Below are 14,204 nucleotides of genomic sequence, written 5' to 3'. Positions count from 1 at the left end.
TCCCAGGCGTCAAATCTTGGTGGTACGGCACTGTGCATGATGGCCTCGCTCGCCAAAAGGCTATGGCTTCGGTCAACATGCTTGTGGCTTGAGAGATTTGGAATGAACACAATGCGAGGATCTTCAACAATAAGGGTCAAAAATCCGATGCGAGGCGAAGAATTGGGGTTTGACGGGAGTAACTCATTTGTGTAATATTATGCCGGGGAGTAGGCTTTTGTGCAACCGGTCCTTCGGGCTGTCAAGCTTGTTCTAAACTCTCTTAATTAACAAATGCAGCTAGTCTCACAATGCAATGAAATGATGAACATTACAGATAATTCTTGCAATTTTTTAAGCAGGGCGTAATCCTCTTCATCCTTCACGCTGGAGTAAGTAGCAAACCAGGTTTATTTATGTAAAATTAAATTACATCCAGAAATCCGATGATAGTCCCATATTTTACACCTGTTTAACACACTCGCGCACTGGCGCTTCACAGTGCAGAAGTGCACCACATCACCAGTCCTGCACATCACCCTCATGAACATGAACAATCCTGCTATGCTGTACTGGAGAAGGGAGGGAACTCAACTCAGCTAACGCTTCTCCCTTGGGAACCCCAGGAGCGCAAGGATCAGCGCAAAGAAGCTGCCCTTGATGAGGCCCCTCAAGATCCTCTGTTTCTCTGCCGTGTAGGGTGGGTACCTTGCGTTCGCCTCGCCACCGAACCCGCGGATCAGCACTGCCTTTCTGTGGGTGAAGCAGTCGAAGCTGAACTTGCCATGGTACGACCCCGTGCCGCTGTCGCCCACGCCACCGAACGGCAAATGTGGGTTCGTCAGCTGTAAAATGTGATGTGTTCAGGAGGAAGCATGTTTTTGGTACAGAAGATTGATTCACAGAGTTCATGAGCAGTTACGTGTAGGGCGACGTCGTTGACGAGCATGCCTCCTGCCGAGACGTTTGAGACGAAATCTTGTTGCAGTTTCTTGTCCTTGGTGAAGAGGTAGGCCGCCAGTGGCTTCGCCCCGGCGTTGATGTGTGTGATGCTTTCTTCAATCTTGTCGACCTGACAACCATAGTTAAAAGGAATCCAAACAGAGTTAGGTTTAATTCTGAATACTGTCATGCAGACTTCATGCACTGTAGGAAAATCAAGGCAGGAGTACCAACCGTTATAATTGGAAGCATGGGGCCAAATATTTCCCCTGTCATAAGTTCTGTATCAAGAGGAACATCTACCAACACCGTAGGAGCTATTTTTCTGCGACATAAGAAACAAAAGTTAGCGCTCAATCAAACACCTTCCAAAACCCAACTGTGAGTTTGTGACTGAAAGTTCACGCTATAAAGAGTTCTCACAGTTGCTCCTGATCTGTCTGACCACCGAGCTGAATCTTGGTGGCAACTTCCTTGTCCTCTATCAACTTCGCTAATCGTTCGAAATGGCTAATACTCACAATACGAGACAGGTCCGCCGATTGCAACGGATCCTCCCCATAGAACCTTTCCAAGACTCTTTTCAAAGAGTCGACCTGTAGAAAGTTTATTTCGTAGATAAGTAAATGTATAGAACTTCAGTTGGCAGAAGCAATTATCTGGCTGGTAGTTATAATAGTAGTGTAGATACCAGTTCTGTAACGAATGCTTTTGTCGTTATGATGTAATCGGGAGCAATGCATGCCTGGCCATTGTTACAGCCCCATTTACCAACAGCAATCCTCTTAGCAGCAACCTTGAAGGAAAATCTCTGTTAAGAAAACCAAAAGACTACTTTTTTTTGTAAGAGTTGACAATATTTTTAGATATCGCTTACATGCAGATCGACGTTAGAGTCAACAATAACAGGGCATTTTCCACCGAGCTCCAGAGCAACAGGGGTTAGATGCTTCGCAGCTGCTGCCAACACTACGCGGGCTACATTACCATTTCCTGCAGTTCAAATGAACACGCGCACTATTAGGAACATAACATTAATTGAAGAAGCAGAAACTATTTGACAGGTAAGAACTTAACCTGTGTAGAAGATCTTATCCCATTTTTGTTGTAAGAGTGCACCTGTTTCAGTGACACCTCCCTCCACAACTTTTATACACGAGCTATCGACGTACTCTGGTAGCAGCTTCGCGAACAATGACGATGTTGCTGGCGCAAGTTCTGATGGCTTCAGCACAACAGCATTCCCAGCAGCAATTGCTCCAATGACAGGCTCGATGGATAGCACTACAACGAAGGTGAGATTATTAGTCATCTTAATATCGAGCGATCATCCAGGAATCTAACAAGGAAAAAATACTCAATACAGAAGGGGGAAACTAATCTACAATTTTTCTAACCAAATTCAACTGGTCGAAAGCACCAGTCCCAAGATATTAAGTGTTTAGATGGTAAAATAATAACTAAAATTTTGTTTTTGGTCGCCAAAGATGTAATGGTGCCATAATTAAGACTGTCGAAACCTGCCGTTGTAATGCGCATGTGTTGAAAATAAAAATCAGGACTTGTGGCATAAGATTGCGTTAGAGCATAACTGCAGAAATCGATGTTTGTTTGACGAAAACGAAAGGTACCAACTACGAAACAGATTGGCATGTAGCCAATCCTTGCGCGCGGGACACGGGAGCATATCAAACTCATGCCATAATCCTCCAGCACCATCAGGCAACAGATTTAATCAATGGTTAACTAGTGTATCCTCGTAGCCTCTCCCACACAAATTGCATGGATTAAATCCCTACTCAACTGTCTCGCTACATAGCACAGTACGTACTATGTTCAATGCCATTGACTTACAGAAAGGATAGTTCCAGGCTGATATGACGAGAACGACACCCAGGGGCTCCGGCACGATTTGAGCAGTGGATGGGAATGTAGTTATGGCAGAAGGTACCTGGAATATATATAAAAAGTAGTAAAGGTCACACATCCCATATCAGCAAAATCAATGGATTTTTATTTACAAAAAGGTGTAATCAGTAGTATGTGGAGAATGGATTTCCCTACCTTGTCGGGCTTCATCCAATTCTTGAGCCCCTTGAGGGCAAACATACACGCCCCTTTCGCCAGCGATATCTGAGTCATGAACAGACAGATGTCAACAACATGTGGTCATCAGTTACTAGATCGGCAAAAAAGTGTTGTGAAGCAATCAGGCTTCTCTGTTCATTTATTTCTGTTGCTTTACAGATTGCAATCACCAAATTTGACTAGTGTGGCATTTCCTAGTCCTAGCTTGATAGTAACAGCAATGCTTCAGTAACTACAGACTGTGACTGGCCAGCTTAGGAACCCCTGCCTCGGACAAATATGATATTTCAACGGAAGCCTTTTTTCGCAAAAAGAGGAAAAAGATAGCATGCAGTACAAACTGATGCAAGTTGCATCTGCTGCCCAAACTGAAAATTTGCAGACTTCGTCTGACCCCGGAGCAAACAAAGCGAGGGTTTTCTTGGAAGGGACGCCGCCGGCAATGGAGGAGTAATCATTTATTTATTTATTTGGCACGCAACCCTTTCCGAGAGTTGCGAGGAAAGGGACTAACACGCCTAACTTTCCCAAAGGCACCGCTGGCCGACAACCCCGCCACGGTTTCGATTAACCGAGTAGCATGATTGAGCCAATTCGGCCGAGGAGCAGGAAAGATGGTCCAAAGACAAAACGAATCTTGTGAGTTGTGAGGAGTATCTGTACAAGACGAACAATTAATGGGAAGAACTTTACTGATCCGTTGAAGATCAGATACGGAGAAAGTCAAGGCGAAGGAACTCGGGGCGACTGATCCAGCGCCGGCAAAGCTCTCATCAAATTTACTTCCATGGATTTATAAAACCGGATGCAATCACGCACGGGCACGGGGAGGAAGAGAAAATCATGCAAACAGAGCTGGAATTCCAGTCCAGTTCTTGCCAACCCAAGAATCATCCTATCCTGCTGGAGTCAACTTGAAGATTCGGCACGGAGATGGAGCTGCGACATACCTCGTGGAGGTAGGCCTCCATGCGCGGCTTGGCGAGGTCGGCGTGGAGCGCGTCGCTGATGTCGTCCTCCTTCTCCTCGATCATCCTGACGAGCGCCCTGAGCTGCGCCGTCCGCCACTCGGCCGGCCGCGTCCGCCCCTCCCTGAAGCTGCCCCGCAGCTCCTCCATCACCGCCGCCGCCGACGCCGCCATGACAACAACCCGCTCCTCCTCGTTCCCTGGCTAGCTAAGCCCAAGCTGAAGCAGCAGGCGGCAATGGAGATAAGGCAAGGAACAGGGGAGGGAGGGAGAGATGGGGGTGGGAGAGAAGTGTGCACCCGACCCAGGGACGGAGATGGAGACGGGGATGGAGTTGGACCCTTCCCTATCCCTATATATACGCCCTGATTGGTTTCTTGCGTTGGTTTGAAAAACAGGATCGCCAGATTATTAGAATTGGAAGATAATAAAAGGGAGATACAACCATCAAACTGTTGATATCTTCTCCACCGGCCGGCGGGCCGATGAGATCTGTTTAGACTTTTTTCTCCATCTATACCACTATGTCTAGATATCTAATCTGTTGGTTGGAATCTTGCGGGTGACGCAGACAGGATCGCAGGAAGCCGCCGGAGGCATCGAGGCGCGGGCGACATGCTGCGAGTTTTGTTGGCTCGTATCGTATCTCGTACCCCATCTCCTTCTTTCTTTGACTACGTGCACCCAACACGAGTCGATCCACGCGGCTGAACGAGTGAATGGTGCGATATGGCGTGCAGTTTGTCTCCCATTCTTTTTTTTTTTAACATCAATACCGACACAAGCGTTCTCCCATTCTGGCAAGGCTTAATCCAACATAAAAGGATTCTAAATAAAAAATCACACATAAATGAAAACAATTAATCACTCGATCGGTTGTTGCTTACGGATCAGACTAACTTAAGCAGCCATCTTGCTCTTAAAGAAACATTTGCTTACCGCAGTAGCCATTGTTTACGTATTCCAAGATACACCCAGGGCCATGAGTTGACATACTATTATCATCTTATTTGTCTTACATTTGTCTAAATAGGAATGTATCTAAACATGTTTTAGTGTTAGATACATTTATATCTAGATAAATCTAAGACGAGTAATTTGAAAAGGAGAATGTCGTTGCACGCATGTAGAAGGACATAGAGGGTCCTTTTGCCGACTCGTGGAGAGGCGCAGAGTGTGGATTAGTATGGGAAAGAGTAAAGCACATTACGATCTACCCAAATTCAGGCCACATGGCTGCATAATATCCTATTCCTGCCTTGTGTTTGTTGATATGTTGGATAGTGAACTATAATTCCTTCCCGGAACGGGGAGGTGTTGTGTGTCTTGCTCCTACTTGCAATTTACCAAGTGTACAATCCTTCTCTGAGGTAAATGCAGACGGGGTTGAAAGATCACCCCCCCCCCCCCCCCACCACCACCACCACCACCATAGTCCAGGCCCTCCTTTTATAGATCAAGGGCTTACCACAGTAGATCCGTTGAGGTAGCCATTGGCAATAAAGACTCGATGAAGTGTCATCTTCTAGTCTCAAGGAACGAACGCCTGTCTTGTCACTGTCGCTAAACTGTGTCACTTGGCCTGGGTGCGACATGTACCCTTACAGAAATACACCATGCCGTGAATATTGGGGGTGACTCAGGCCCCCTACGTCTTGTCACTCCACTGGCACGCCTGCATCCCCACCACGTGTTGTAAAAGGCATGCGCATGTAGAACTAGTACGACACGCGTGGGATGCGATGGCTTGATGTTCCGGCTTTTCAAGTGCAGGCTAGGTGGAGCGGTTGTTGCCTAATGTGGTCATTCCCGGAAGTTGGCTACCCTGGCTTGTTGTTGGGTGTCTTGGGCTTGCTTTCTCTGACACTTAGTCACTGGTTGCAGAGAATTTTGACAGATCTTGATGAAGATCTGCATACCGCCATGAAGCTTGGGCTCCTTCTTAGAGTTTTAGTCGATAATCTTGATAAAGATATGCATGCCATCACTAGGTTATGGTAGCAGGTTTGTTGCTGGGGCGCCCTTTCAGCCGTTGGTCTTGGCTAAGAGGCTACTGTGGCTGTGCGCAGTTGGGCCCATGAACCCAAGTGTCACGGTACCGACAGAGGGAGTACAAAACTACAATAACTTGTCCAAAGATCCGCAAAACATTAACATGTCTATGGTGGTTACTGAAACTGAGTGGAATTTTGCAAACTACACACATGAACTCAAAAAAATGTGTTTGTATGTTTTCAAGAATCATAAAAAGTCATGAAAAAAGTAGAAGATGGAAATGTGTGAATTTGTACATGCCGCACACTCAACTGAATCTATCTTATTGTTAATGTGGCTTTCTACCTAGTCCCTTTCTTTGACTTTTGACATCAACAGTGACCTTACCATCAATGTCTTTTACTACTCCCTCTAATTATTATAATTTTTTGTGGGGTAAAATGATTGTAATATTTAAGAGATTATGGCATTACAATTCTTTTAAATAGGTTCTAATAGTTCATCGGGGCAAGATCCTATGCAAACTTACATAGTATCCGAGGGGTGAGAATAACTGTGCTACGGGAGCACTTCGCATTAGGTGCTCCCATATGACCTTGGCCGTCGATCTGAGATTGAATGGGCAGCATCACAGGAGGTGGACCAAAGTGTCATTTTAGGAATGTTGGGGGGGGGGGGGGGGGGGGGGGGGTTCTGCAAACCATTCGTGCTGGATTTGTCTTTTTTTGTTTCTCAATGTGTATTTCGAATTTTGATTTGAAATTTTTAGGAGTAGCAAATTCATTTGATGCCAACATACACAATTCTTTTGGGATTTTTTGAAACATTTAAATGCGCATTTTGAAAATTGGGACCACCTAATGTGAGGTGTGTTGGGGAACGTAGTAATTTCAAAAAAATTCCTACGCACACACATAGAATCATGGTGATGCATAGCAACGAGAGGGGAGAGTGTGTCTACGTACCCTCGTAGATCGAAAGCGGAAGCATTAGCACGACGCGGTTGATGTAGTCGAACGTCCTCATGATCCGACCGATCCAAGTACCGAACGCACGGCACCTCCGAGTTCAGCACACGTTCAGCTCGATGACGTCCCACAAACTCCGATCCAGCAGAGCTTCACGGGAGAGTTTCGTCAGCACGACGACGTGATGACGGTGATGATGTTTCTACCGACGCAGGGCTTCTCCTAAGCACCGCTACGATATGATCGAGGTGGATTATGGTGGAGGGGGGCACCGCACACGGCTAAGGGATCAACAATGATCAACTTGTGTGTTCTAGGATGTCCCCCTGCCCCCGTATATAAAGGAGCAAGGGGGGAGGCCAGCCGGCCCTGTAGGGCGCGCCAGGAGGAGGAGTCCTTCTCCTAGTAGGAGTAGGACTCCCTTTCCTACTCCTACTAGGAGGAGGAAAGGAAGCGGGAAGGGGAGAAGGAAGGAGAGTGAGGAAAAGGAGGAAAGGGGGGCCGGCCCCCAAGTCCAATTCGGTTTGGGCTAGGGGGGCCGCGCGCCCTACCTCCTCTCTTCCACCACTTGACCCATTGAGGCCCAATACTTCTTCCCGTATTCTCATAACTCCCCGGTACTCCGAAAAATACCTGAATCATTCGGAACCTTTTCGATGTCCGAATATAGTCGTCCAATATATCGATTTTTACGTCTCGACCATTTCGAGACTCCTCGTCATATCCCCGATCTCATCCGGAACTCCGAACTACCTTCGGTACATCAAATAACATAAACTCATAATACCAATCGTCACCGAACGTTAAGCGTGCGGACCCTACGGGTTCGAGAACTATGTAGACATGACCGAGACTCATTTCCGGTCAATAAACAATAGCGGAACCTGGATGCTCATATTGGCTCCTACATATTCTACGAAGATCTTTATCAGTCAAACCGCATAACAACATACATTGTTCCATTTGTCATCGGTATGTTACTTGCCCGAGATTCGATCGTTGGTATCTCAATACCTAGTTCAATCTCGTTACCAGCAAGTCTCTTTACTCGTTTCGTAATGCATCATCCCACAACTAACTCATTAGTCACATTGCTTGCAAGGCTTATAGTGATGTGCATTACCGAGAGGGCCCAGAGATACCTCTCCGACAATCGGAGTGACAAATCCTAATCTCAATCTATGCCAACTCAACAAGTACCATCGGAGACACCTGTAGAGCACCTTTATAATCACCCAGTTACGTTGTGACATTTGGTAGCACACAAAGTGTTCCTCCGGTATTTGGGGGTTGCATAATCTCATAGTCAGAGGAACATGTATAAGTCATGAAGAAAGTAGTAGCAACAAACTAAACGATCATCGTGCTAAGCTAACAGAATGGGTCAAGTCAATCACATCATTCTCTAATGATGTGATCCTGTTAATCAAATGACAACTCATGTATATGGCTAGGAAACTTAACCATCTTTGATTCAACGAGCTAGTCAAGTAGAGGCATACTAGTGATACTTTGTTTGTCTATGTATTCACACACGTTTGGGTGTTAATCACATAGTGATGTGAACTAGATTATTGACTCTAGTAACCCATTTGGGTATTAGTCGGATGGAGATGTGAGCTAATCACATAAAAATGTGAACTAGATTATTGACTCTAGTGCAAGTGGGAGACTGAAGGTAATATGCCATAGAGGCAATAATAAAGTTATTATTTATTTCCTTATATCATGATAAATGTTTATTATTCATGCTAGAATTGTATTAACCGGAAACATAATACATGTGTGAATGCATAGACAAACAGAGTGTCACTAGTATGTCTCTACTTGACTAGCTCGTTGATCGAAGATGGTTATGTTTCCTAACCATAGACATGAGTTGTCATTTGATTAACGGGATCACATCATTAGGAGAATGATGTGATTGACTTGACCCATTCCTTTAGCTTAGCACTTGATTGTTTAGTTTGTTGCTATTGCTTTCTTCATGACTTATACATGTTCCTATGACTATGAGATTATGCAACTCCCGTTTACCGGAGGAACACTTTGTGTGCTACCAAATGTCACAACATAACTGGGTGATTATAAAGGTGCTCTACAGGTGTCTTCGAAGGTACTTGTTGGGTTGGCGTATTTCGAGATTAGGATTTGTCACTCCGATTGTCGGAGAGGTATCTCTGGTCCCACTCGGTAATGCACATCACTTAAGCCTTGCAAGCATTGCAACTAATGAGTTAGTTGCGGGATGATGTATTACGGAACAAGTAAAGAGACTTGCCGGTAACGAGATTGAACTAGGTATTGAGATACCGACGATCGAATCTCGGGAAAGTAACATACCGATGACAAAGGGAACAATGTATGTTGTTATGCGGTTTGACCGATAAAGATCTTCGTAGAATATGTGGGAGCCAATATGAGCATCCAGGTTCCGCTATTGGTTATTGACCGGAGACGTTTCTCGGTCATGTCTACATAGTTCTCGAACCCGTAGGGTCCACACGCTTAACGTTTCGATGATAGTTATATTATGAGTTTATATGTTTTGATGTACCAAAGATTGGTCGCAGTCCCGGATGTGATCACGGACATGCCGAGGAGTCTCGAAATGGTCGAGACATGAAGATTGATATATTGGAAGCATATGTTTGGATATCGGAAGTGTTCTGGGTGAAATCGGAATTTTACCGGAGTACCGAGGGGTTACCGGAACCCCCCGGGGGATAATGGGCCATAGTGGGCCTTAGTGGAGAAGAGGAGAGGCGGCCAGGGCAAGGGCCGCGCGCCCCTCCCCCTAGTCTGAATAGGACAAGGAGAGGGGCGGCGCCTCCCCCCCTTCCTTCTTCTCCTCCACCTCTTTCCCCATCTTCTCCTAATCCAACAAGGAAAAGGGAGGGAGTCCTACTCCCGGTAGGAGTAGGACTCCTCCTGGTGCGCCCCTCCTGGCCGGCCGCACCTCCCCGCTTGCTCCTTTATATACGGGGGCAGCAGGGCACCCTAGAGACAACAATTGATCGTTTGATCTTTTAGCGGTGTGCGGTGCCCCCCTCCACCATAGTTCACCTCGATAATACTGTAGCGGTGCTTAGGCGAAGCCCTGCATCGGTAGAACATCATCTTCGTCACCATGCCGTCGTGCTGACGAAACTCTCCCTCAAGACTTGGCTGGATCGGAGTTCGAGGGACGTCATCGGGCTGAACGTGTGCTGAACTCGGAGGTGCCGTACGTTCGGTACTTGATCGGTCGGATCGTGAAGACGTACGACTACATCAACCGCGTTGTGCTAACGCTTCCGCTTTCGGTCTACGAGGGTACGTGGACAACACTCTCCCCTCTCGTTTCTATGCATCACCATGATCTTGCATGTGCGTAGGAATTTTTTTGAAATTACTACGTTCCCCAACACGCATGTGTTCCCACCCGGCTCCGGCTGCCCGCATTCATGCCACTATAGAGGGTGCCGCTCCACATTGAAGACGACTCAGGGTGGACGCGACCTCTCATTGCCTCCGCCATTAAAGCGGCGCGCCAGCCGAGGACGCCGCTTGTGACGCGTCTCAGGTGTCCACGTCTATTCAATGCCAGAGACGAATGACCGGACGGGCGGGGCGGATATCTGCCACGCCCATCCAATTACCATGTTCGTCCATATGCCGCCATTAAGCAGGCTCACCGGCCGAGAAGCCCACTCCGGCGCCGCGCATTAACGCACCCGGACACCTCCTCGCCGGAATCTGCTATTTAAAGGCGGCCACACCTGGCTAACTCCACACCACAACATAGGACACTCCCCATCCTGGAGCAGCACCAGCTGGCAGAGAGCCAGAGCTACGGTGAGCGCGCGAGCGAGGAGGCCGTGCCGAACCCCAACTTCGTCGTGGAGTAGCTTGCCATCTACGATGTTGTCCACTGTTAGGACCGAGAGTATATCGACCGGAGGGGGTGGATGGGAGATTCAAAATTTCTTTCGAAAGTTTTGAACTGATCCCAAACACAGCATCGAAAATAAGGTTCGGTAGATAAGAACTCACTCAAGCATACTATCGAGGGACAAAATCTTCGAGGTAAGATGCAATAATGGTTCAAGCATAATATACGATGTGCTTGATGATAATGATGGTAATGCAATATGCCAATAGGTATACTATCATGACAGAGAGCTAGAACTGAACTGCGATGAATAACTGTGATAAACAACTACGAGGAGGTAAACAATCACAACACAGATGATGATGAGAACTAAGATAGTATAACAGAATGAATATGGTGCAACACTGAGAGCGTCGAACAATAACTGATGGAGATAGTATAACAGTTTATGCTTCCAATCAAATGTATGGAGCATTAGAGCATCTCCAATAGCCGTGCTATATAAGCGCCGCGCTGAAAAAATAGTGCCTTTTGTGCGCGCGCTACCGCTCCGGGCGCTCCAGCGGAGGCGCAAAAACCGCGCGCGCGGCATATCTAATTCAGCGTGCTGGTCGAAACGCCATCGCACATCGTTTATTTACTACGCCCACTCCCACGCGCTAGACACTCGAGCGCTCGCTCGCAACTAGCGCCGCCGCCGCCCGTGCCACCCTATTTCTTCCGGCGACTGATCCGGCGCTTCCTCGGCCTATCCCCGCACCGCCGCGGCTTCCTCTGTCTGCCTCTAGTCACCACCGCCCCTCGCGCGCGGCAGTCCTCCGACGAACAGCGCCCGGCCGCCCACTGCCTCTCGGCGCCCGCAAGGTGTTCGACAAAACGCCCGCAAGGTATGTATTGCTTCAACTTCACATTTTTTTACATGAATTTGGTGCATGTTGTTTGTAGTTTTTATAGCCTAGTTTAAATTGAACATTGTAGATTAGTTCGTCATATGATTCTTCCGAAAAAGAATTTGATATGGAAGAGGAGGAGGATCTTGCAATGATCCTAGCTATGCACATCAATAAAAAACCGAAGCACGATGGTTCAGTTATGGGTCGGTAGAAAATTTGGAGGGATAGGATCGATACCCACAATAGATTGATGAGACACTATTTTGTGGAGAATCCCACATACCCCGAGTCGTACTTTCGTCGCCGGTTTAGGATGAGCACCGAGTTGTTCAGGCGCATTGCAGAGAAACTAGCGAGCCATGACCGGGTTTTTCAGCAAAGGAGGAATGCCGCCAGAGAGCTCGGGCATAGCACCTTTCAAAAGGTGACAGCCGCTTTGCATATGTTGGCATACGGTATCCCCGCTGATCTAGTTGATGATCACTTGGCTATGGGTGAGAGTCAAGCCACTATGTGTGTCAAGCGCTTCGCAGTCGGAATTGTGCAAGTGTTTGGTCAGGAGTATTTGAGATCTCCCAACGATGAAGACGCCGAAAGGCTATTGGAGATGATCAAAGCTCGCGGCTTCCCAGGTATGCTTGACTCAATAGATTGCATGCATTGGAGTTGGAAGAATTGTCCTAAGGCATGGCATGGGCAATTCCACGGCCAAAAAAGGGTTCCATTATAATCCTTGAAGCGGTGGCCGATCAAGAGATTTGGATTTGGCATGCTTTTTTTGGAATGCCTGGATCTTTGAATGACATCAACGTTGTCAACCGATCACCATTGATGAATAAGATTGCAAATGGTGAACTGTCACCGGTGCAGTTTGTAGCAAATGGTCGTACATACAACTATGGCTACTACCTTGCGGATGGCATGTACCCAAAGTGGCAAACATTTGTGAAGCCGTTGAAAAAAATGGAAGGTAAGAAAAATATTGGTTTCCACAATGCTCAGGCGGCGGCTAGAAAAGATCTAGAGAGAGCTTTTGAGATTTTTCAAGCCCAATTTGCTATTATGAGAGGACCGGCCAGTTTTGGGATCAAAAGATGCTTTGGTACATCATGCACGCTTGTGTGATCATGCATAATATGATCATCGAGAATGAGCGTGGCCAAGATGTAGACTACTCTCACTATGAGCTCTTGGGACATCCTGTGCGAGTGTGGCGGAGGGCTGATAGGGTGGCCCGTTTTGTTGCCTCCTATCATGCCATTCGACGCCCCGAAACGCATGATAATCTTTAAAAGGATCTCACTGAGTGGTGGACTTGGAATGGCCGACAAAGAGCATGATTTGTGCGTTTGATATTGTATTGTTGAACTATTTGTTGTATTGAAAAATAAAGTATTTATCTGAGTTGTAATAATGAAATTGAACTATTTATTGTTGATTTATTTTGTTTGTGTTTGATCTTCTTGTTTGTGTTTGAAGCGCATATGTTGTTTGTGCAAGAGTGCGCGCTGCATTTTAGCGCACCTGCTGGAGCTACGCGCGCGCTAAAACTTACAACAGTCGTTGGAGCTAGCGCTCCCCGCAGCGCTAAAACAGACGATCAGCACGCTGGAAACACATTTTTAACGCGCCACACGTTGATCGGCTGTTGGAGATACTATTATAAAATTACAATTTGATAGTTTGAGGTGACTCGGGTCCAAACCATTTCTTCCCGGTTCGCCATTTCAATGATTATAAATCCCACTTTAACTCTCAAAGTTCACAACTGACAATGAGTAACGTAACCCATTTGAAAAAACTTAGCGACGTAGGGTGGTGTCTTAACAAATCTCCCTCCAAAGTGCCGTGGAATTCACGATTTGTCTATTTTTGTATGAATATTGATAGAGAAACAATTATGCGCGGTGTCCCGATTGAACTTTCGACCGGTTCGCACGCACGCTGGCAAATGCGCATACGTAGAACCAGCCGAACCGTTTGGGCCGGTGCGCGGGCGCCTAGCGTCACCCATGTTGATAACTGGGTTTTCGTCGTCAGGTGAGAAGAATCCATGGAGTATCCATCGCAGCAGCATCCCCCAGCCGGTCATTGTCTGGAAGCAGCCCCCGTGACGGAGGGCGCGCATCACATGCATCGCGCGCGCGTGCGCCTACGTATGCATGCCTATCGCCAGAGCGGCAGGGAGGGATGGGCCGATCGATCTCCTTCTTCGTTTGGTGATCCGTCTGATTCCCCTTTCTCGACCGATGGATCTGTCAGCACAGGCACAGCAGCGCGCTCCGAGTGCGCATGGGCCCCCGCTCCCTCGATCATGGATGGCCCACCGCGCCTGAGACGCTTTATCTGTTATTATTATTATTTTCTATAATTTTTTGAGCCAAAGACCGACGCTCGCACGGCAACACGAATGTGCAGACCAAGTATAGTATACAAAAAAATACCAAAAATACGCGAGACATGCGGCCTTGGCGGGTACACGCAAACAGAAATCACG

The 14,204-nt window shown here is 47.1% G+C and overlaps 1 protein-coding gene across 1 annotated transcript; it reads right to left on the bottom strand.

Annotated features, from left to right (window-relative positions):
* Positions 1 to 372: 372 nt before the first annotated feature.
* LOC125550836 (aldehyde dehydrogenase family 3 member H1-like) lies at positions 373 to 4,441 on the bottom strand. The gene is made up of 10 exons (XM_048713942.1): positions 3,960 to 4,441; positions 2,986 to 3,054; positions 2,776 to 2,872; positions 1,999 to 2,205; positions 1,799 to 1,914; positions 1,613 to 1,717; positions 1,345 to 1,517; positions 1,156 to 1,246; positions 902 to 1,051; positions 373 to 824 (listed from the first exon to the last, which is right to left on the bottom strand). Exons 1-10 carry the CDS (start codon positions 4,149 to 4,151, stop codon positions 579 to 581), a joined length of 1,446 nt encoding a protein of 481 aa, XP_048569899.1. The 5' UTR covers positions 4,152 to 4,441; the 3' UTR covers positions 373 to 578.
* Between the last annotated feature and the right edge of the window lie 9,763 nt (positions 4,442 to 14,204).

Source organism: Triticum urartu, chromosome 4 (genome assembly GCF_003073215.2).
Source record: "Triticum urartu cultivar G1812 chromosome 4, Tu2.1, whole genome shotgun sequence".
Taxonomy (NCBI): Eukaryota; Viridiplantae; Streptophyta; class Magnoliopsida; order Poales; family Poaceae; genus Triticum; species Triticum urartu.
The sequence above is the reverse complement of the archived record's forward strand: the minus strand, read 5'-3'. Positions and strand labels throughout refer to the sequence as shown.